The 24,413-nt window shown below is 36.4% G+C and overlaps 1 protein-coding gene and 1 pseudogene across 1 annotated transcript; both read right to left on the reverse strand.

The window, feature by feature from the left end:
• Positions 1–1,081: 1,081 nt before the first annotated feature.
• Positions 1,082–9,960, reverse strand: LOC144374385 (protein Spindly-like; annotated as a pseudogene).
• Positions 9,910–17,337, reverse strand: LOC144374404 (protein Spindly-like). The gene is made up of 4 exons (XM_078037247.1): positions 17,207–17,337; positions 12,784–12,959; positions 10,623–10,726; positions 9,910–10,097 (listed from the first exon to the last, which is right to left on the reverse strand). The coding sequence occupies exons 2-4, from the start codon at positions 12,937–12,939 to the stop codon at positions 9,992–9,994; spliced, it is 366 nt and encodes a 121-aa protein (XP_077893373.1). The 5' UTR covers positions 12,940–12,959; positions 17,207–17,337; the 3' UTR covers positions 9,910–9,991.
• Between the last annotated feature and the right edge of the window lie 7,076 nt (positions 17,338–24,413).

Genomic DNA, 24,413 nt, shown 5'->3' on the forward strand with positions numbered 1-24,413 from the left:
GTAGATTTAAGTTAAGTATAGTCTTCCTTCCGTTAACAGTTTATTCAGTGTGAATCACAGAAGATCCATGAAGGGTCATCACTTAAGAAACTCTCCTTAGGATCACAATCAAAATTGAAAGCCTGGTTGAGAAGCATGGAAATGCCGGCTCTTGATACAATGAGGAGACATGAGTATTTGGAACTCTGGTACCACTCTGGCTCTTAACTAAACTCCTCAGTAACCTCAGGGCAAGTAGTACTTCCCTCTGATAAGAGAGAAGTCCTTACTGCTGAGGACACTGGGTCTCCGGAGTGGATTTGGAGGACACGTATACAATAGGGTGTGATTTCTTACAAGGTTCTTTTTCCAATTTGCTTGCAGGTTCTTTCCTTTCATTAACGTCTGTTTGAAGCATTGACTCAGCGGCTAACCTACAGGCATTAAAGCATTCACTCTGAATTCAAATGTAGTTAAGGAAAAAAAATAGAGAAACAAACCCGTAATATATTGAGTCTCTAAGGAGGAATGGTGCTATTTTTTTTAATAAGAAAAATATTAGTCGACTCCAGTACCATTAAAATACTAAATGACTCTTGAAATGAATTATTCTTATCAATAGACTTGATTTTTAAATGTCTAGTAAATATGTTAAGGTTGATAAAAAAGGCCTGTTAAGGCCTAGATTAAAGAATTAAATCTTATGAGATATCTATCATGATAAGTACACATAACACAAAAATTGAAATGCTGGAGCAGTATTTTAAAGATAACATGACACACAAGAGGCCCATGCACAAGATGAAAACACCATGGGATCCTGGCTGCACAGATGTCTGTCTCAGACAATGAAAACACACTCAAACTGAGTTTCAACTAGGAGAATAGTTAAAGGAAAATATAAACAGTGGGGAGATAATAAAATAGGCCTGCGAACACTTTAAAGAAGCGCATCAATTAAATTTATAAAGCATGCAACAGTGAAGTTTCAAATAAAAGCCACTTGTTATAAAATCATCTTCAGATTGTGTATCTAAGTTAAGCATGCAAGACACAAGGTTGGAAATGTCTGCAGTGAGCAGATGGACTCACACACATGCAAAAAAATAAATAAATAAAAATAAAGTGTTTTGTGGTATTTTATTTGTTTTTGTTTAACTAGCAAGGCAAATAGTTTCCAATATGCAATTTGAGTCAAACAATTTAATTAGATACATTGAAGCAATATTTTTTTCAAGCACAAAAAAGCAGAAGAAGAAATGAAGGCAACATAGCTGGCAAGATATGCACTGATCGGTTCTGGAAATCCACCTCTGGAAGACCATACAGGCCACACACACACCCACACCATGAGCCACGCAAACCCGCACTGGCCATATGCACACTCCCACAGTGAGCAACACACACACATGCACAGCCTGCAGAACAGTTAACACTATGGGTACTGTCAGGTAGCATCCATTTGTCATTTCCTCAAGAATATCAAGCTCTTATTTTATGTGACTTACAACATTATAAAAAAACTCAAGGAAGGAAATAATTAATTAGTTTTCCTTACAATAACAACAGCATCTTGAGTTTTATCATTGTTGAGTACATTTAGAAGCACTGAAAATTTAAAGAAAAATCAGATAAAACATACAAGGAAGTTCTTTTACATACGATGGACTGTTTTACTTTTTCGATCAAATGCACACAGAAAATGCCTGACTCTGTTCCCTTCTTTCTAATAACAAAGTAGCCCTAGTAGCACCTTAAAAACCTCACTTCATTGGAGACAACCCAAGCTGGCTACTTTCACAGAAACAAGTTTGAATTTTACATGTCTAAAAATATTTATTTTTAATATACCTGCCATTGCATTACACAACCTTCATCTTGATTTCCCCTCCATTTCCCTCACTCACTTCTGTTTATCCTACCCAGATCCTGCTGTGCATGCCCAGTACTCCAGCTGCAGCCAGTTACATCCTCTTCCCTCTGTTCACTTGCTCTTACCTTCTCACTTCTATTTCTTTTAAAGGACAAGGCCCTTCAACTAGTCCTTCAGATACACATATCTGACACTTTCTCTTTTAAGTCACAAATTCAATTATGCAGAAATTGGAGGCTTTGATGTTTTAGAAAAAATGGAAACAAATTACCTTGGATATTTAAAAATGTCAAAATAATTAAAAGTAATGTCTGAAGGACTGGTATAAACATCATCAAAAGCCATAGAAAACTTCACCTACATTTTCTTAACTAAACTGTCTTCAGACTACTGTAAAACCTTTGAGAAGGTAAGTTGATTGTTCCTTCATGGCTACTCCTTTACCAGGAGAAAAGTAATAGCACATTTATTCAAACCAACAAGAGAGATGTGTGGCTTTCTAATGACTCCCTTCTTCAGGAGTCCTTTCCCCTTGCAATCATTTTTGTCTTTCTCAAAGTTTTAGAGAAGTTGAAGGCAAGCAGATGAAACTAGGGGATTAGACTGCATGCAATATTGAGAAGACAGATAAAGAGACAAAGAGCATAGCTCATGCAGCGAGAAGGGAGAGAAAGGGAGGGCTGCTGGCTGACATGAAAAGAGGACACTGACCTGAGAGAGCCAGGCATGTTCTCACTTTTTTCACTTAAGGCTTGAGCAAGCTTCACACATTTCTTCTCCTTCTTTGGCTGCTGCACATCCACGGGCAGATTTTTGTGAGGAGAGAGAGGGGCAGAGGGAGTGTTTGCAGATACTGACTTTTCTAACTGCAAGTCACCTTCTGAAGGGTTAGGACAGGACTGTGTCTCCTTGTGAGGTGGGAATCTAGAAGTTCCTTCCCAGGCAGCACCACTGGCACATTCGTCTTCAGCAGGGGTCAAATCCAGAGGTAGCACCTCCCACCTCTTTTTGAGTATAGGAACTTTGATTTTCTCTGAGAATGAAAACCATTAGAAAAATCCAGTCAATAAACAAAAGACAGACCAAGGGAGAGCGGTTATACATAAAGTCTTTTCCTTTTTTCTATTCTTTCAAAATCCACTCATCACCTCACTGAAATCTATTTCTTTTTCTTTCTTTTTCATAGACTGCATTAATAAAAGCTTTTATAGATTATTTTGAGCATAAATTTTTCCTTGGGAACTCAATACAGGAATTCTAGGAATGAATAAAATGTTCTTTTGTGGTATTTTGATAAAAAATTCTAAGGGGAGATGGTTCCTAAGGGTGACCTTGGTGCCATGGAGATAAAGATGCAGTGGCAAACAGTCAGGGAGTTTAGGGTCAAGTCTGGCACTTAGCAGCTGGATGACCTTAGGAAAGTATTTAATCATCCTACATTTTAAGGTTTCTAAATCTGCAAAATGCGGATTAAAAATACTTACTTTGCTTTGTCTGTTACAAGGATTAAATGAAAAGAACAGGTCAAACTCTAAATATTGGATAACCCTTGCTGCTCCTCTGAAACCCAGATCATCTGGATTTACTAACCATCCTCCTGTCCCTTTGCTGTGTTCAGTTCAGCACACTACCCCTGAAATTCCAAATGGGTAATTTTTACTCACAGGAGCTTACTAGGATCAGGGAAGAGAAAAAGGACAAAAGAAAGAGAAGTCTTTTAAAACAATATAAAAAACTTCTCATTGTTTACATTTTCCCCACTATTGACCACAATGAACAGAGTTCAGCCTGTCAACAGGGCGGGGGCAGAAACCCGTTGAGAATCCTTAACCTAAAACATGTTGACAATACCTTTTGGGGAGGGGAGGGAGTTAGGACCATCACATTCATGGACTTCTTTACATTTGCCCTTTTATTTTAAAATTTATACATAGTAAAGTTCATTTTTTGTAGTATACAAGAGGCAGAGGGTGTATTGGGCTATTTTTTCTCGGTGATGTGACTTGCTCTAATAACTGTCCAAACATTTTTCCTTAAAGGCTAGAACTGTAAGAGAAGAGGTCGGGTAGAAATCTCCAGTGATAAATCCCCTACAGAACGACCAAGCTAAATAACTATATGCCACAAAAATACATTCACAAGAACTAAGAAAACTAGAAAAGGTAAGTTAGACTGTGAATCCCACAAGGGGAAAGGTTCCCTGTTACTGCAACACTTTGTCCCCAAGCTTTCATGGTACCACCTGCAGAAAGCCCCCAGAACTCAGTGTATATACTAAAAAAAGTAAGCAAAAAAAAAAAAAAGATATTTGACTTCCTCACCACCAGAGTCCCTCTGTGGGAGTCTCACTGCATGGGCTCACAGCAAGCACTGAGAATACTCCATGGGATGCTCCTGAGACCAGCTAGAATGAAGGAGAAGTAGGGCTCGAACTAGCACACAAAACTTGGCACTGGCCCTCCATCCCTGCCAGAGGAGACATGCTAGCAGACAGAATGTTTAGAAATGTTTACTGCTGGAGGAGGGGTTCATAGATCCTCTGGACTCAAGAGCCTGACTGGCTCTCCCACATGCCTTGAGTGTACTCCATGAATCTCCCATGGGTCCATCCAGGTTGGAAGCTGCACTAGCAGCAGAGTTGTCAAAAAACCTCCATCTAACCTGAGCTCAGGGTGCCCTCTAATGCTGAAATGGAATACCATAGGCAGTCTGCTAAAAATGTCTAAACAAGCCTACTGGAGTAGAATAGTCACAAACAAGTCCAGATTGGAAAAAAAAAAAGAGATACCTAATTCATCAATGAAGAGACAAAGATATATGTTACAATAACTAAGAAGAGCCAAGGAAAGATGTCTTTATCAAATAGACAAAACATATTGCCAAAGATAAACCCAAAAGACATTCATATGCATGATTTGGCAGACAAAGAATTTAAAATATCTGGTTTAAAAAAAACTCAAGAAACTTCAAGAAAACAGAGGACCAATTAAGAAAAATTTATAAGGAGACATTTAACAGATTGAAATAATTTTAAAAAATCAAATTCTGGAGCTGATAAATAAATGAAATAAAAAAGCCACTGGTGGGCATTAATAGCAGAACTGATCAAGAAGAGGAAAGAATTGGTGAGCTTGATAACAGGCTATTTGAAAACAGAGGAGAAAAAAGAATGAGAAAGAATGAAGAAAATTCATGAGATCTCTGGGACACCATTAAAACAGCAAATCTATGTCATTGGTGTCCAAGAGGATCTAGAGAATGACAAAAGGTTAGAATTAAGTTTATCCAAATCTAAGATACAAACACCCAATTACAGGATAATCAAAGGTTGCCAATCAGATTCAACCCAAATAACTCTCAAAGGTCAAAGACAAAGAGGACTATGAAAGCAGCAAGAGGAAAGAAAGAAGAAAGTGACACAGAAGGGAATTCTAATATGACTGGTGGACTTCTCAGCAAAAACCCAAAGGACATAAGGGAATGAGCTGATATCCAAACTGCTGAAGGAAAAACATCTGCCAACCAAGAATAATGTACCCACCAAAGCTTCTTCAGAAGTAAAGGGAAGACAGACCTTCCCAGACAAAACCTGAATGCACTCATGGCAACAGACTATCTTACAAGAAAGGCTGAAGGGAGTTCTTCAAATGCAAAGAGAAAAAAAAGATGAAAATGTCTAATATGAAAACATCTGAAGGTATAAAAACCCACAAGTAAAAGTGAGCATTCAGATACATCCAAAATAACACGGGAATTAGGGGATGTAAACCATTTATATCCTTAGTAAGAAGCCTAAAGGACAAAACTAATACAAATACAGTAATCTGCTAAGGGATATGTAATATAAAAAGATGTAAATTTTAACATCAAAAACTCAAAATATGGGAGAGAAATGGAGTTGAAAAGTAGAAGGCTTTTTTTTCTTTTTTGCTTTTGAAATTAAGTTGTTGCAGCTCAAAATAACCTGTTGTAATTATAAGATGTTCTGTGAAAGCCTCATGGTAACCACAGAGCAAAAACCTTAAATAGATACACTGAAAATAAAAAAAACATGGGATCAAAACATGCTGATAGGAAAAAAAAATCACTTAACAAAGGAAGACAGGAAGATAAGAACAAAGATGTACAAAACAACCAGAAAACAAGTAATTACATGACAGTACCCAAATCTGACTCTGCTGCCTACAAGACACTCACTTGTAAGGAATAGATAGATTGTGAACAAATGGAAAAAGATATTCCATTGAAATGGAAACCAAAAGAGAGTAGGAGTGGTTATACTTAAATAAAATATGCTTCAAGTCAAAAACTAAGGAGACAAGGCCATTACAGAACAAAAAAAGAGTATACAACAATTGTAAATATGTCTAAATACATAAAGCAAGCATTATTAAATGTAAATCAATAGGCAGCAATTTTTTTGTGGTGATAAGGTACTTTAACAGCCCACTTCTAGCAATGGAAGAGCATCTAGCCAGAAAACTAGCAGAGAAACATCAGATTTTAAACTGTACTCTAGACCAAATGGAGCTAACAGAAGTTACAGACCTTTCCATGCACCAGCTGCAGCACATTCCTCTCAACTGCACATGAAATGTTCTCAAGGGTATCATGTCAGGCCACAAAAGAGAACATCAGAAACTGTACAAAGATGTAAAACTTAAACATACTTAGAAGCAACCAATAAGTCAATGAGGAAATTAAAATATTTCTTTTCACAAGTAAAAATGAAAATATACCAAATATGCCAAAACTTTATGCTTTCAGCAAAAGCAATTCTAAGAAGGAAGTTTATAGCAATAAACTCCTACTTCAAAAAAAGAAGGAAGAGAACAGCTTAGTGGTGGAGTGCTTGCCTAGCACGTAAGATGCACTGGGTTCAATCCTCAGCCCTGCATATAAACAAAATAAAGGTTCAAAAAAAATTTAAAATTTTTTTAAAAAAAGAAGAAAGATCTCAATGTCTCATCTCAATAAACTAGAAAAAAATAAGAAAAAAAAGACCAAAATTAGTAGAAGGAAGAAATGGTAAGGATCAGAGCACAAATAACCAAAATAGAGGAAAAAAGAAAATAAAAGATAAATGAATAATTGGTTTTTGAAAAGATAAACAAAATGAATAAATCTTTAGCCAGACCAAAAAAAAAAAAAAAACTCAAATAAATTTTAAAAAATCAGAGGTGAAAAGGGAAACCTTAACTGACCTCACAGAAACAAAGAATTTTAAGAACTAGTAAATACAAACAAATTGGAAAACCTGAAAATAAAAAATTCTGGAAAGCAGAAGGCAACAGCATATCAAAATAATTAAATATCATGATCAAATGGAATTCACCCTAGGATCAAAGAATGGCTTAAAATACAAATCAACAAGCTGATATATCACATTTCAGACAAAAGGACAAACACCATAGGACCATTTCAACAGAAAAAAAATTGATAAAACTTAACATCCTTTTTTGATAAAAACTCTAAATAAATTAGGCATAGAAGAAATACATCTCAGTATATTAAAGGCCATAGATGATAAACCCACAGATATCATACTCAACAGGGTCAAAATCAAAGTGTTTCCTTTAGGATCTTGAACAAGACAAGGATGCCACCAGCATTCACTGTTATGACTCAACACAGAACTTGAAGTCCTAGCCAGAGAAATTAGATAAAAGGAAGAAATAATAGGCAGCCGAATTGTAAAGGAAACCGTCCCTGTTTTCAGATAATACAATCTTTTACAGAAAATTCTGAATACTCTACTTAAAAACTATTAGAACTAATAAATACAGTAAAGATATAAGATACTAAAGCCAATATATAAAAGTCAGTAGTGTTTCCATTCAAAAATAGCAAATTATCTGAAAAAGAAATAAGGAAAGTAATCCCATTCATAAAAGCTATGGTTTTTTAAAAAAAGTGAAATAAAATACCTAGGAAAAAATTTAATCAAGGAGATGAATGAGCTCTATAGTGAAAACCATATAACACTGGTGAAAATTGAAAAGACAGAAAAACATGGCAAGATATCTCATATTCATGAACTAGAAGAATTAATATTGTTAAAATATTCATTCTACCCAAAGCAATCTACAAATTCAATGCAATCCTCATCAAAATTCCATAATTTTCTTTACAGAATAAGAAAAAAATAATCCTAACCTGTCTTAAACAATAAAATTTCAAATAGTCAAAGAGCAGAAAGAACAAAACTAGACCAATCCTAGTACCTGACTTCAAAATATACTACAGTGCTAAACTGACCAAAATAGCATGATACGGGCACAAAAACAGTGAAGAGAGCAATGGAGCTCAGAACACATACTGGGGAAAGGACAGTCCTTTAATAAATGGTCCTGAGAAAACTGGATCTCCACATGTAGAACCATGAATATTCATTATTTCTTCATTGAGAACATTCTCAACTTCTACAAAATCAACCTTTTTTAAATTTCACAGATGAATAGGATCATGTAGTGTTTGTCTTTTTGTGCCAGACTTCTCTCTTATCATATACAAAAATCAACTAAAAACTATAAAATTACTTGAAGAAAACATAGGGAAATGCTACATGACCTCGGTCTGGGCAAATGTTTTTTAGACAATCCCTTAAAAGCAAGAGAAACAAAAGCAAAAACAAGCAAACCAGATAATATCAAACTAAAAGTTTCTATAGCAAGGGAAACAATCAACAAAGTGAAGAAAAACTACAGAATAGAAGAAACTGCTTGCAAATTATACAGCTGACAAAGCATTACTATGTAGTATCTATAAGGAACTAAAAGAACTCAATAGCAAAACCCTTAATATAATCTGATTTTAAATATGGGCAAAAGACCTGAACAGACATTTTTCTAAAGAATACAGAGGTTTACGAAAAAATTCTCAACACCACTAAATCACTAAACATCAGGAAAAATGCAAATTAAAACCACAATGAGAAACTATTTCACCCAAGTTAGAATAACTATTATCTAAAAAAAAAAAAAAAAGAAAAAAAATTCTGGTGAGGATATGGAGAATGGAGAACTCTCATATACTGTGAGTGGATATATAAATTAGTAGTCATTATGGAAAATAGTATGGAAGTTTCTCAAAAATTAAAAATAGAATTAACATGTGACCCAGCAATCCCAATACCAAGTGTTTGTGTGTGTGTGTGTTTTTCCAGATATCTGAATTCCCATAAATGGAGAAAGAAAATGTGATATGTATAAGTAATGGAATACTATGCATTCATAAAAAAGGTATGAAATCCTGTCATTTGTGACAACTTGAATGACCTAAGGATCTTGTGTTAAATGAAATAAGTCAGGCACAAAAAGGAAAACACTACACATTCCTATTCATCTGTGGAATCCAAACCAGGTTGATTTTGTAGAAGTTGAGTGTTCTCAATGAAGAATGAATATTTAAGGTGATCACATGCTAATTACCTTCATTTAATCATTACACAATGTATATATAAATAGAAACATAATAAATGTCCAATTATTATATGTCAATAAAAAATATAGAATTCCCAATATTTAGTTGGAACATGGCCCCTGAGAATCAAGATTGAATTTTCTCAATCTTGCCTTGCTGTGACAGCAAGGCCACATAAATCAACTCTGCTCAATGGGATACTGGCAGACAAACACAAAAGGAGTTTGAATCCTGCAATGCCTCCTAGACTTTCATCGGCGGAAGAATAATCACAAGCACTTAAACCTAAACTGTGTTTAGATCTTCTATAAATAATCTGAATTAGGATAACTTCCAACATTAGCTGCTTATTTAACTTTTTGGTATGACAATATGCTACGATTTTAAGTGGATAAGCCTCAAGTGACAGTATGATGAAACCTAGACATCCAAAATAGCCACATATCACATTCATTCATACCTAGTTCCCTTTGAATTTTTCAGTTGTAAATTTCCCTTATTAACTACAGATTGATAACCACAAAATTGGTTTGTAATGAGATTTGCTAAAAGCTATAGTTTGAAAAAAAATGTTGATACACTTTCTCAGTGCTACTTAGGACTTAAAAGAAAAAAACATACGAAACTTGCATACCTTCAGGTTCATACTTCAGCTTTAATTCATCTAGCTTAGCTCTCAGTTTCATATTTTCACTTTCTGCAAGCTGAAGGCATCTTTCATTTGCAAAAAGTTTTTGCTCGATATCCAGGGTTCCGCTGGCTCTCAAACAATGCTTTCCTCCGCTGTATGGACAATTCACTTTTGCTGCTTTCATTTTCTTTGCTACAGTAACAGAAAAGAAGAACCAAGGAATGTTAATATATAATTTTGTGAATAACTTAGTGGGATGAATCTCTAATTTTATATTTGAACACTTGGTTAAAAATATATTTCTTTGGGATTTCTAGTAACAAAGAAACAACAAATAATTAAAGTTTAACAATAGCATCCCCCGCTGCCAAAATTCATACATTATTCCAAGGTGATTCATGCATAAATTCCCTTTAAGTTATGAGATACTTATTCTTGAGAAATTTGGATTATAAGAATATTTTCTACATGAAAGTCCTTTTTACTTACCAATCTAAAAAGCTAAACACAAATTATTTACTGAAAGTATTCTTCAGTAATTAGTAATTATTAAATCTTGCATAAAACTCATGTATTACACAAAGACATGTTATTGACTTTCTTTTCTATGGAAATTTCTTTTGGCAATTTGAACTTAAAAATTTGTTATTATTTGAATACCATCTATTAAAATAAATAAAAAGTCTTTAACTTCCATCTGCCAACCCAGACACCTACTTTAAGTTCTCAAGCTTTAGCTGAAGTAAATCTGTATAATAGGTGTTATCTTCCAGAGCACCAGAGTTGCCTGAAGGTTTTAAATCCATACTTTCATATAAATTCTAAAGAAAGAAAAAATTCTTATTACTTACATAACAAATTAGGTTACTGTATGCTTATTAACAGTGGCAGCAGCCACATGTTAATCTCTCATCCTTTGACAAATACTCTTCAAAGATCCACCCACTTACCTGAGTGCAGTAGGTACAAGAACCACCAGTCCTTCCTCAGGTAAGAAAAGTGGCTCAAGGTACTACCGGCAAGTAAATCAAGAGCTAGATTCTGAATCCAGATCTAACTCGCACTCATATCTCTGAGTCCCAACTATACCTGTCTTAGGATTTCACTCTCCTGGCTTTTAGAATGAGAGAAGCAAATGCTTTTGGGGTTGAATTCTGGTATGACAAAGCTATACAATGGAAAAATACGAAAAAAGAGAGGAGATTCTTGAGGTTATTTTTGGTATCCACGCTTTAAATATTCTGATTTACTCTTTGAATATTTTCTTTACTGGAAAAAAAGCAGATGTTTAAAAACTTGCAAAGAATTTCAGAGATTGCACTTTTTAAAATCCTCCTAATTTAAGGTCACAATTTTCAAAGCACAAAGCCCCAGGGATAGACTACATATACCTGCCAAGTGACACACTGCAAATTTAGCTAAAAGTATAATACTTTTAATAGTTTTTAGAAGAAACAGAGATAAAGTCATATAAACAAATTTTTCTTCAAAAATGTCAAAATAAAGAAAGAGAAACTGTTCCAGATTAAGGAAGATTGAAGAGACTTCATGGTAAAACATGCAACCTTGGATTAGGCCCTAGAATTGAAAACACTAGATTTTTTTTTTCTTTTAATATTTGCTAAGGGTATGTTTTCATCAGCTATTTTTTTTTTTTTTTTTGTCTCGGTGACCAAAAGATCTAACAAGAACAATGTAAGGAGAAGTTTACTTGGGGTTCGTGGTTTCAGGTCTCAATCCACAGATGGCCAACTCTATTGCTCTGGGCCCAAGGTGAGGTAGAATATCATAGTGAAAGGGGGAGGGGAGGAAAGTAGCTTAGAGGGGGGAGGAAATAGCTTAGAAAATGGTAATCAGGAAGCAGAGAGAGAGAGAGAGCTCTCTGCTCACCAGGGACAAAATTCCAGTCACTCCTCCAGTAACTTAACTCCTCTAGTCACACTCTACCTGCCTAAAGTTACTACTCAGTTAATCCATTTAAGTGGATCAATCCACAGATCAGGTTAAAGCTCTCATAATCCAAACATTTCTCCTCTAAAAATTCTTGCACTAACACAATAGCTTTTGAAGGACAGCAGAAGTCAAATCACATAGGGATGTATAAACCCTCAGACTGTCTTTTGTAAATACAATTGAAAGCCTTATGCAGATTGAGAAAGGAAATGACATGATCTCTTGTGCTTTTCCATGAGAAAGAATGATTCTACATTGAGAAAGAATGATCTGAATGGCTATGATGGAGCAGGCAATCTGGTTAGAAGGCTGGGAGAAAGAAGACAGTGGCCTAGATAGATGTTTTATAAATCATGTCCCTAAGAATTTGTGGACTAAATGTGAGACTTCTAGATCTTTGGGTCAAGCAACTGAATGTCATTCAATTTACTAAATAAATAAACTAAAGACAGAGAATGTTTGATTAGTAGACAGGGAATTAAATATTCTGTTTGTTTATATCAAGTTTGAGATACTCTTAAGTGGGCAATTGAATACATTAATTAAGAGTTCAAGGGAGAACTATTGCTCCTCCCTTGAACTCTTAATTAATTGTTAATTAAACAGTTTAGGTCACTAAACTACTGGGGGCATTTAAATGATATTCAAAGCTCCAAAATAAGTGAGGTCACCTATGAAGAGTGTGGACAAACAAAACTTAGTGATAAATATGGTAGGTAAATTGTGGTAGAAAGAGTAAACATAATTGAAACTCAGAAGACACTGCTTTGGAAAGAATATCAGGAATTCATTAACTTATTCACCTTTAATGAAAATGGCATAGATAGGAAATTAGATCTTCAGAAAATAAAATAATTACTGCTAGACAAAATAAACCTTCAATAGCTAAGCACACCCTCACAAACAGAGGAATCCATAGTCTTACCTCAGTCATGGTCATCATTTCATTACGACATTTATCTAATTGATTTTGCAATTCACTTTGGCTCTCCAATAGTTGTAAACCATACTGTGCAGCTTTTAGTCGCTCTTTTTCATCCTCTTTGAGCTTGCTTCGAAGATCTGCAATATCTGCCTCCATGTTCTTTTCCTGTTTTTAGACTATTATAAATAGAAAAAATACAATTTTTTGAGCTTAAACAAAAAAGCCCCCTACAATAAAACCAATAATAAAGGAACCATGTATCCCCAGTGCTACTATCATATAAAAACATAATATTGAGATTTTATTCCTGACTTGTAAGGAGTCAAATTTGCATTCTTGTTCTAAGAGCAAAAATTGTTCTGATAATTTTTTTACTTGAGTTGAGACCAAACCAAAAAGAACAGAAAAAAAGAATACACTCAATTGTGCTCCTAAGAAACTCAACATTAGGAAACTATTCAATTGTTCAATTGTTATATGTTAAATGTCCATAATTACTAAGGTAGAATTAGTCTCATAATTGTGTTACTGTCAAAATAATCAAAGTAAAAAGAGAGCAATGACAGAAACCAAGAAACTTTATGGTATACATGCATGACTGCTACTTAAGAGTATAAAAAGACAGTTTTAAATCAGACTCACAAGATAAAGTAAAGAATATCCTGTCTTATTTTTTTATAGTAGTACTACTTTGCTTAATGTATTTGTTTCATTGGAAACAGATTCACAGTATTTTTCTAATTACTCTTAACAGAGTATGTAAAATAGAAACTATGTTCAGAGCAATTTCCAGGCTAAGCCTTACAAGTTTATACATAGGATAACTGTACTTTAACTTAACCTCATTTATTGTCCCTTCCTCTTTGGCCCTAGTCCCTTTAAGCCAAACTGAAACTGGACTTTGCTTTCATAGAGCATCAGATGATTCCCTATGTCTTAATTTTATAGAATCATGCATTTAACAAACATTTACTGAATGCCCCATTAGCTAGGCTTCATTCTGGGCACTTCAGATCATTATGGCGCAAAACTGGCAAAGTTACTCATTCATTAAACTTACATTCCAAGAGGGGAAAATAATAAGTAACAGCATAAAAATTAAATACATTAGAAAATAGAATTGGAAGAAAAACAAAAGCTCAAAAGAGATAGGTGGTGTAAATAGGAGGCAAAAGATGGGAAATAGGTATGCATCATTGTGTGGAAGAAATGTTCCAGGCAGATGGGAAACCCTAATATGGAAAAAGAGTCCAAGATATGAGCTAGAATTTACGTCACAGATAATAAAGGAGCCGGCAGATCAGTCCATTATAAAGAGTTTGGCTTCTAGCGTGTGTAAAATGGGAAGTCACTTCAAAGTCTGAAGTAGACAATTTGGTAAAATTTAAAGAGAATCATTTCACTGCTGTGTTGAATAGTTAGGATGAAACAAAATTGGAAGCAGAGAGACCATCTGAGATAATGCCTCATGCTAGGTGGTGGCATAGTAGGTGAGAAATGCCCAGATTCTACCTATATTTTAAAGGTAAAGCCAACATGATTTTCTTATATATGGAATATAGCAAAATAAAAAATGCCTTTAAAAAGTAAAAATACCTTCAAGGCTCTGCCCTGAGCAACTAGCAGAATGGAGTTGCCCTCATTTGAGATATTGATGTAAAGTTTTGGGGGGGCCAGGGGGACCAGGATTTCAAGTTTTGCATGAAAAATGTCAAGCAGGCAGCTGAATGAATATATATGTAGGAGAGGGGTATAGGCTAGAGATATAAATTTGGAAGTTATCAGCACAAGTCCTTCAGATTGAGTATCAACAGAGGATGAACATAACAAAGAGAAGAGGACGAAGGACTGAACCCTACTAGAAGGTGAGGAAAAAGATGTAAAGTATATTCAGGAGTTAACAGTGAGGTAAGGAGGAAATCAAGAGCATGTGCTGTCTTAGAAGCCAATAAACAAAGTGTATTAAGGAGGTAGGAGAGCTCATATCAAACGCTGCTGCTAAGTCAAATTGGCCACTGGATTTTGAATTTATGGAGGTCACTGGTGACCCCAAGAGAATTTTGGTGGGAAGATGGGGTAAAAGCCCACTTGAAATGAGTATGATAGAGAATGGTAGGAGATGAAAAAGTGACAGAAAATACAGTTTTGCTTCAAAAAGCAAATAGGATAGTAGCTGGAATGGAAGTAGAGACAAATTTACTTACTATTTTAAAGATACAAAACAATATGTGTGTATACCCTAGGATAAATTCATGACAGAAGATGACATAGGAGATACTGGAGAACTGCCAGAGTGATGTCCTTGACTAGAGGATGAGGTCTAATGTACTGAGAATGTAGCATGGATATCTTCTCTGAAATGAAAACAAAGCATACAATATAGATACTGATTAACTAGGGAGATATAGTAGGGAGTATATTGAAGTAAACCTAGTTGGTTTTTTGTTCATTTATGTTTTGGTAGCAGGGTATTGGGGATTGAACCCAGGGCCTGCCTGACCCATGCTAGGCAAGTGCTATACCACTGAGCTATATCCCCAACCCTAGTGTGACCTTTTAAATGCCTCACTTATCACTGAATTAGAAAACAAAGTTCTTAACTGAGAATCAGTAGGTAGGAGATATAGGGTTTTATAATAGGGTAAAATAGATACCATAAACTAACCAGTGCAGACTACTTTAAAATGCAAGACCTTTTCAAAACCTATATACAGTGAAGCTAGCCAGCTAACTGTTGCTTTATTAACAATAACTTATATTTGTTGGGGATTTACCATCTGCTAAAAGAAGTGCTTCAAATACATCATCTCATTTAATGCTCTTCATGAGCCCATGTTAAGCCATTATTATTATCTCCATCTATCAAAATAAAAATGAGGTTAACCTCAAGGCCTCCCATTAAGGAATACACAAGGAAGCCAAAACATTAGTTTTCATTCATTCAAAAAATTTGCTGGAATTTTATTACATGTCAGACAATGCGCTTAGTGTTGAGGATAAAATAATGATCCAAACACTAGAAAATATTTTGTCTTCTTGAATTTTATAGTACATTAGTAGAAAGGCATCAAATCAAATAACTAAACTATAATGTTACAAGTGTGATAAGTGCAAAAGGGAGAGCTGTAACTAAGGTGGTATCTAAGCCTATAACAAGAGGGAACAGTTCCCTGATTACGTGACTTTTCAGCTGAGCTCTAATGAGTGAAAAAAGAATTAATCTATCAACCTGCAAAGAGTTAACCTATCCTTTAGCCATGGATGAACTAAAACTAATATGTGCCATAAATTTTGCTTGGTATCTATGTACATTTTCTTAGCAATGTTCTCAAAGATCTCATAGTGTAGAAGAACTTACATTTTAAACATACAATCTTAATGTGGCACAGAAAGGTTAAGTAACTTGCTCAGGGTTATCAGTCACTCAGGACCTAAATGAGATGGGAACCAGAGTCCATTTCCAAAGCCTGGTGCTCACATTTCTGTCTGGCCTCTCAAAACAGCATACAAGCCATGCGCAGTGGCTCACGCCTATAATCCCAGTGACTTGGGAGGCTGAGTCAGGAGGATCCCAAGTTCAAAGCCAGCCTTAGAAACGGCGAGTCCCTAAGCAATTCAGTGAGATCCTATCTCTAAATAAAATACAAAACAGGGCTGAGGATGTGGCTTAGTGGTTGAGGGCCCCAGAGTTCTATCTCCGGTACACCGCTCCACCCGCCCCCCCCCAAAAAAAAACAGCATACAAAAAACATTGGAACACAGGAAGCTCTAGAAGTCAAAGCTGCCTGGGCCCTTCCACCTCCATCCCTTACTAGTGGCACGAATTTGGACAAGTAACTTAACGCCTTGTTTCATCATCTTCAATACAAGGAGCGTAATGACCATCTTACAGGCTTATTGAGAACATTAAACATGATAATGGATGGAATACAAATAGGGCAGGGAGACACTCATGATTTAAAAGTTTTGAGTAACGTTTTAAAAAAGTAAACAAAGGACAAAATTCATCTTGACGTTTTACTTGACCCAATGCATCCAAAATATCATTTCAACTCGTAATCATAATAATTGCCAGAGATACAGCTCTTGTGGGATACTACCTTTAAAATCCAGTGTATAATTTACATTTAATTCGGGTTGCCACAGTGGCTAGGGGGCCATCGTACTGGACAACGCACCTCCAGGGGCCATCAGTCTGAGGCTCCCAGCAGCCTCCTGGCCTTCCATATTTAGCCAGAGTTCCCCAGAGAAGCGAGAACGTCCAACCGAAGACTGGGGCCCGACTGGAAGCCAGCTTATAAGAATTTAGGGTTCTGGCATCGAAGGCGTTTGGCCAAAGCCCCCGCCAAGACCCAGGCCCCAGGCTTCCTCAAGCCCTGCTCCCCGCCGCCTACTGCTCCTCTCCACTCTCACTAGTCATTACCTCTGTCGTCCTCACTCCTTCCCCCAGCTGCTGGCAAGAGCTGAGAGGTCTGGGCGTCCAGATCTGTGATGCTAACCTCAGCCTGCCAGAGAGTTGCCCTCCCATTCATTTACCTAGTAGTCCTGTAAGCGCCAGGGCTTTTTGAACACAGTTCCCGCGAGAACTCTCACTTCTCACAAAACGTTCCTCTAACAGCGCGAGAAAAGCCAACGCCTAGGAGCGTTTGGCAGAAGCGCCCCGCCCACCCCCCCCTGCAACAACTGCACAGGTGCGAGTGGCGAGCCCTGGGCTGGCGCAGGCGCAGACCTGGCCTCTTGGCGTATCAGTTTTACCTCAGGTGGTTTTCCAGGCTTTCGTCTAGGTGTTTGCTTAAAATTGCTATGTTTGTGGGGCTTGTGGTTTTATGACAGGGCCTTCTGGAGGGACAGTGTCGGTTGGCAGGGATAGGTGGGACTGACCTTGGGGGGCCGTTGTCAGCGTTGTCCACCCACCAACGGACTGCGCGCGTGCCCTCGGAGGACCTTCCCGCAGAATCTCTTGTGGACTTTTCATAGTGGAGGGCCTTCGTCCCAATACTTTTTGGAGACTTTCTTATTTTTATTCTGATAACTCATGACATGCCCTATCAGAGCCCAAGTGAGAAATACTTAAGACACTTAAATCAGAGTCATTCGAGCAGAGAGAAACCAAAGCACATTATACCTCAGATATAGGGCCGGAGAAATATATAATGCGGGAATCCCATTATATACACAGATGGACACAGATGCCTGCATTGAGTCAGAGCCCCAGAACACAAACGGGCTGCAGTAATTCTTCAGAGAAGCAAAATTAATAGGCGATGCCTCTCTGTATCTCCCAATATATAAAACATTATATTATATATTACAGTAGAGAGATTTATAAGATTCATTTAAGAAATTTGTAAGACATGTAAATATAGACAGCTATAGAGATAGATATAGATGAGATATATAAAGAAATTTATTTTGAGGAATTGGTTCATGCAACTGTGGGGGATGGCAAGTCTGAAATATGCAGGGGAGCTCAGCAGGTTGGAAACTCAGACAGGAGTGGATGTTAGAGTCTTGAGTGTGAAATTTGTAGGTCAAGCTGGCAGGCTGGAAGCTCAGGTACTATTTCTGTCATATCACAGAATTCCTTTTCTAAGAGGCCTCAGTTTGGGCTCTTGAGGCCTTCAACTGATTGAATGAGGCCCACCCTCTCCAAAACGGTTAATCTTGACTAAGCTCCCAGTGATGTTATGTATTTATTCCATCTCCAACTACCTTCATAGCTACATCTAGACTAATGGTGCATAAAACAACTAGGCACGGTATCTTAACAAAGTTGACACATGAAATTTAATCGTTTCAACTACCTGGACCCCTCTCTCCTTCCTTCTTTTGGTCTCCTGCTAGAGCCTCCTATTATTCAACAGGAATATCAACTATCAGTCAAGGGTTAAGAAAATCCCCCGATATAATCCAGAAAGGCTAGGATTTTTAGGACATACAGACTCATCCCTTCCTCTCTGCTACCACTGATTCCATCCACCCATACACAGGGAGGAAAATTTTTTTGAAAATAGTGTTTGTTATTGATAACACTTTACATCATTTTTTTCTCGTAGTTTTATATTCCAAATTTTTAAATTTTGTTTTGTTTTGTTTTCAACATCAGGCCCTGTTAAAGCTCTATGGTAGTTACAAATACATAGCTTAAATGGGTGAGATTAGATAATTTACTAGAGTTAAAAAGCCAGAGAGTGGTAGATGGTAAGATTTGTTCCCAGGTCTTCAAGCATTCATTTCCTTGGTGTGTCATCTCCTTCCTATCAAAAAATCATGCACATAATTCTAGGGTATCAACAGAATGAATTGGACTTAACGCCCCTGAGCACATTTGGAATCAGCACATTAGGAATCAGCAGGAATGAGAAATTGCCTCAGAATCCAAAGCTTTAATTCTCTATTTCAACAATGTCTCTTATTAATGAGTAATAAAACATGAAGTAGGTGTTGACATCTGGATTTCATTTGTACAACCTATTATGTTTCTTCACAATAAAGTGGTATATCAGTATGTGATCACTGATAGCAAATGAGGATTTTTTTTGAAGAAGGTGTTCTCCTGATTAGTATGATTATCTGCCACTCTTATCTTAGCTATTTCAGACTTAGCTTGCTTTATTTTTTTTTTCCAGATCATTCCTAAGTCTGGTGCTAAACAGTGGTATATATATATATATATATATATATATATATATATATATATATATATATATATATATTTTTAACAGAAAGTAACTCTTCACATCCAAACTCTGTTACTTGTCTGAATACAGATGCCTACTGTTCCAAGGCTTTATATTTCTCTGCTCGCTTTGTTTTATTTTGAAAGATATGCTATGTTGACTTTATTTCTGTTTGAAAATCCATTAGCTTGTCAACTTCATTTTATGGTAATGGAGAATGGCATTTGATACTTTCTAATTTCTTACTTTCTTCATACAGTGAGCACAGGATGAGCTAAGTGTTTTGCATAGCGATTTCTAGAGTATAAATCAGTTTTATCTCAAACACCTTTAGATCAGGGGTCACCACAGTTATTCTATAAAGAAGGTAAGAGTAAACATTTTAGGTTTTGAAGGCTTTGTGATCTCTTTCACAATGATTATACTCTGTCACTGTAGCAGTCACAGAGCAATAGAAAACAGAGAGGAAAATGTTCATGGCTTCTTCAAAAAAAAAAAAACTTTATATTTAGAAACACTAATTTGAATTTCATATAATTATCCCTTTTAAAAAATTTTAAAAATCATATAAAAAGTAGAAACTATTGCTCTTTCATAATTGCTCTTTCTATTAATTTTGGGTGGACTTGACCCCTCACTGTTTTGCTGACTCATGCTTTTGAAAAATTCCAAAGCACTCCTCTAACAGAGATGCATAGCACATCTATCTCACAATTTCTGAATGCAAACATTAGAGAGGTATAACTATTGTGCAGTTTTCTACGGGGTATTTTCTGAGCTTCCTCAGTCTTCCCAGATGACTGAGAGCACTAAGTATCTCGCTCTCCTTTACATATTCCTTGTGGTTTCATTGTGGATCTGGGTATGTAACTTAGAAGACTGATGAGAGCTTGTGAGCAGAGCTTTTCATCTGCTGTGTGGAATACCCTGAAGTTGGCTTCCACCTCCTACTTACTCTTGAAGAGTTTGGAATCTGGAGACTTCTTGGTCACAACCTTTATTTCTTAAGGAATACAAAAGTTCAACATGAACAGCTATAAGGAAGTTATAAACTTTTTTCGAGGATTTCCAAATAGAAATCCCTAAAGCAGTGGTTCTCAACTTTAGCAACATGATAGTATCACCCAGAGAGACTTTAAAATTCCTAACATTGAAACTGCAAGCCAAGATGATTAAATCGAAATCTTTGAAGGTAGGTTTCAAGCATCAGTAATTTTTAAGACACCAAAGGACAATTGTATATATAAGCTTAGTTGAGAATTCTTTTCTAAAACAAGGGTGCTGTGTTTGAAAGGACAGAATTGTAGCTACCAACACACACAGTGTAGGAGGTATAACAGGTTGCATACATGTGTGAATATACACACACACACACACACACACACAAAGAAAAACTCAAAGACCCAAGGATTTTCATGTTTTATAATGCAGAACAATTTCTCTTGATTTTCCAGTCTTTTATTTAAAAGTTAACATCTTAAGAAATTATTTACATGGCCACTATCATCTCCCCCAGAAATAGTTCCCAAATATACATTTCTGAATCCAGAGAATAAGAAAACATATTATGTTATGTTTATTATCTATCAACTAATGCAAGCAAAGGAAAACCTGGCTTTTGATTTCTTCATGACTCCGTATTAGAACATTTTGAAAGTGAAAATGTGTTAGTAAAATTTATATTTATTGACATAAATTGAAAAGTCATCTAATGTCATGGTTTGGGTGTCACAAAATGGATTGTATTAGTTTGGTTTTTGTTGCCATAGAAAAATACCAAGGCTAGGTAAATTATATAGGAAAAATGTTTAGTTATGTTATAATTTTAGATGCTGGAAGTCTTAGTCTGGGAGGCCCCATCTGTCCAGCCATTAGTGAAGGCCTCTAATTATAACATTACATCTCAGATGGCATCAGGTGGGAACCCATGTACGTGGGGATGAGTCACATGGACTTAAGAAGGCAGAACAGAAAGCAGGAGAGTGAGGAGGGATCAGGCCTACTGTTGAATTACTATTTACTCTAGTGGAACTAATTAATTATTGTGTGACTTGCATTAACCCATTCACGAAGGTAGCAACCCCTTGACCAAAGTACCTTCCAATAGACCCCACCTCTCAAAGGTTCCATATCCTCAAAACTACACTGGGGAAGAATCAAGATTCTTAGCACATGAGCCACTGAGGAATAGATTCTATGCAATTTATTGCACTAGAGAGTAGGGTGGTCAGATCTCCGCTTGAGAAGGAACATTATTCACTCATGAGAAGGATGGATTTAAGGTGGGTAAAGTCAAGGACAAAGCAGAAGTCAGGAGGAAATTATAATTTGTGCACTATGGAGCAGATGAGGAGTATATTAGGAAGCTCCAGGAGAAATGAAGTAGCAAATCAAATTTCAGTGAGACTTGATGAGCAGCTAAATATGAAAAAAAATAGAAATTCCCAAGCCCCTTGGAAAATATATATGTATATTTAAACTTGAAAAATTGAGGCATATAATTTAATCATGTGATGTATACTAGAATGTTCTCTGCAGGCTCTAGTTTTGTTGACAGCAATTGAAAATCTACAAAGAAAGTGCTTCAATAATTCAATCATAAAATTAAGAAACTTGATCCTAAATGAATCAGAATCAATATTCAAACTTATTTTGCAAAATGGTTGGACACTCCAAGCTATGTTAGCAGATTATTATTTAAGATGATTCATTTAGATAGCTTTAAGTTACAAGAAAGTTCACATGAATGTCAAGAATCTGTCTAGAAGATGCCAAGCAATTTGTTGTGCCTCCTCCTGAAACTCACTTTAAATATGAAGTAATGTTTATTATTTGTTATTGTCGTAAGTATATGTCTTAGGTTTTATGTTTTTTTAGATCCCTTGGATCTCCTTTAGATGGTGAGCTTGAGCTTTTGAAGCTGGGTAGTATGAGGATAATTAGAATTGTGGATTTCCCCAAGAGGCAAAATTGGAAGCTTCCAGGTCTTGATAAGCCTCAGGCAGGGGACTGAAGCCTTCACTTCATCCCTACTTCATCCTGGTAGGGAAGGCAGATATCGTTTTTAACCCAGAAAAAAAGGTAAGGGTCTCTACACAAGGAGAGATGCTAGAATACACGGTTCACTGGAGTCCATCCATGTAATACACCACCAAAGTTTCTATTACAAATACAAATTGGTTACATAAGAGAATTAAAATATGTGGCACTATTTATTACTCATGGAAAAAAATTTGTAGAAAAGAACATTTAAATGAAACAATAATATCAGTTTATGTTGATAATTACTCCATGATGAATAAAAAATAATAGTTAAATTTTACATGTCAAATAACATGATGACTTTATGTAAAGCAAGATGTTTTAATGATTTAAAGAAAAATTGTCTATAATTGCAAGTATGATGGAGTTGGGGGATGTACCTCCGTGGTAGAGCACTTGCTGGGTAGGAACATCCCGTATTCTGGGATTCATCTCCAGCACCACACACAAAATGTGAAATTATCAAAACCTACTTTTCTGGGCCCAAAGGAAGCATTTAGGACTCCATTACATTTTTAACATAGTAACAATATGAAACGAACAAAATGCTCTCATAGTATAGCACATTTGAATAATTTTGGGTGTGTTTGATCACTATTACAAAACAATTCAAGATATTCCCTTTAGGCCATTCTCTGTTCCTGGGTTCTGTTAATATCTTATTTCTTTTAAGGTGAGTAGTTCCTTTCCCTGATTTCTGCCAAAGATTTGGTATTGAACTGTGATCTCTCTCTACTGTTAGGAGAGATTTTATTGTTCCCATTGCCTTATGAGTTTAACACGAAGAAAACATCCATTCCTAAAGTACAGTTAGTAATCTGCAGGATCTCTTTGAAAGATCACCACACAATAAACTATGAAATCCAATGGTACTGCTTCATGGTAGGATACATTCTCATTCCAGCCTGGCCCTGCCCACCATCTACTCCCCAGGTTATGAGAACTCTTGTCTTGAAACAGATGTGGGAATTGGGGTCATAATTGTGTACTTGTGGAAAACAAAATGGCTCTGGAAATCAAGAAGCAGAACTCTTACAAATGGAGATGTATCCAGGATTTCTAATGGACAATGTATGCTTTTGGTGAAGAATGAGAGCTCAATAACAATGTACTGTCCCTTCCTCTCTCCTGCACCCCTCTCTTGCACCACTCTCTTGCCTCTAGACCTCCTGGTGCTTTGTTTTTACGGTGATTTGTTTGGATTTCTGTCTCCTCCTGGTTTGTAGACTCTTTGAGGCAGAGGCCATAATTTATTCATCATTCTCCACCTGATGTACAGGTTTCAGTTCTTGGTGTATTGGAAGCAAATAATGAATATGTATGTGCCAGTCCCCATTTTCTTCATCAGAAACAAAACAAAATAAAATGGAGACCTATATCCTACTGCAGCAGAATAGGATCCTCATAAAGAAGTTTACTAAAATCAAAGACATGAAAATACTTTCCAAATGAAAGGCGGCAAGTGAATAAAGGAACAGCAGAGGTCAAACTTAGAGAGCTATAATGATAGGGTTGAAAATCAATGAAACTTTAGCCAAAAAAGGTCCCACAGCTGGAAAGATAAAGGCTCAGTTGCACACAAACATGACAAATTGAAAGCAGGGCCTCATTCATGGGCTTATGACCCGTGCAGTCGTGCAGAAGTCTGGGCCTAGTTTAATCCTCTGCTTTCTCTGTGTTGAAGTTCATAGTATTTGGTGTGTGGGGGGGCGGAGACAGGGGAACTGGGAGTTGAACTCAGGTGCATTCGAACACTGACACACATCCCCAGCTCTATTTTGTATTTATTTAGAGACAAGGTCTCACTAAGTTGCTTAGTGCCTTGATGTTGCTGAGGCTGGCTTTGAACTCTGATCCTCCTGTCTCAGCCTCCTGAGCTCCTGGGATTAGAGGCATGCACCACCATGC

Source organism: Ictidomys tridecemlineatus, unplaced genomic scaffold, assembly GCF_052094955.1.
Source record: "Ictidomys tridecemlineatus isolate mIctTri1 unplaced genomic scaffold, mIctTri1.hap1 Scaffold_67, whole genome shotgun sequence".
Classification (NCBI taxonomy): Eukaryota; Metazoa; Chordata; class Mammalia; order Rodentia; family Sciuridae; genus Ictidomys; species Ictidomys tridecemlineatus.

What these genes read in the sequence shown, in the direction of transcription:
- LOC144374404 (XM_078037247.1), bottom strand. Translation starts at nt 12,939, where the DNA reads ATGGAGGCAGATATTGCAGATCTTCGAAGCAAGCTCAAAGAGGATGAA. An exon ending in AAATGATGACCATGACTGAG is followed by an intron (nt 10,727 to 12,783) that starts GTAAGACTATGG and finishes TTCTTTCTTTAG; the next exon opens with AATTTATATGAAAGTATGGA. An exon ending in CTAAAGCTTGAGAACTTAAA is followed by an intron (nt 10,098 to 10,622) that starts GTAGGTGTCTGG and finishes CTGTTACTGTAG; the next exon opens with CAAAGAAAATGAAAGCAGCA.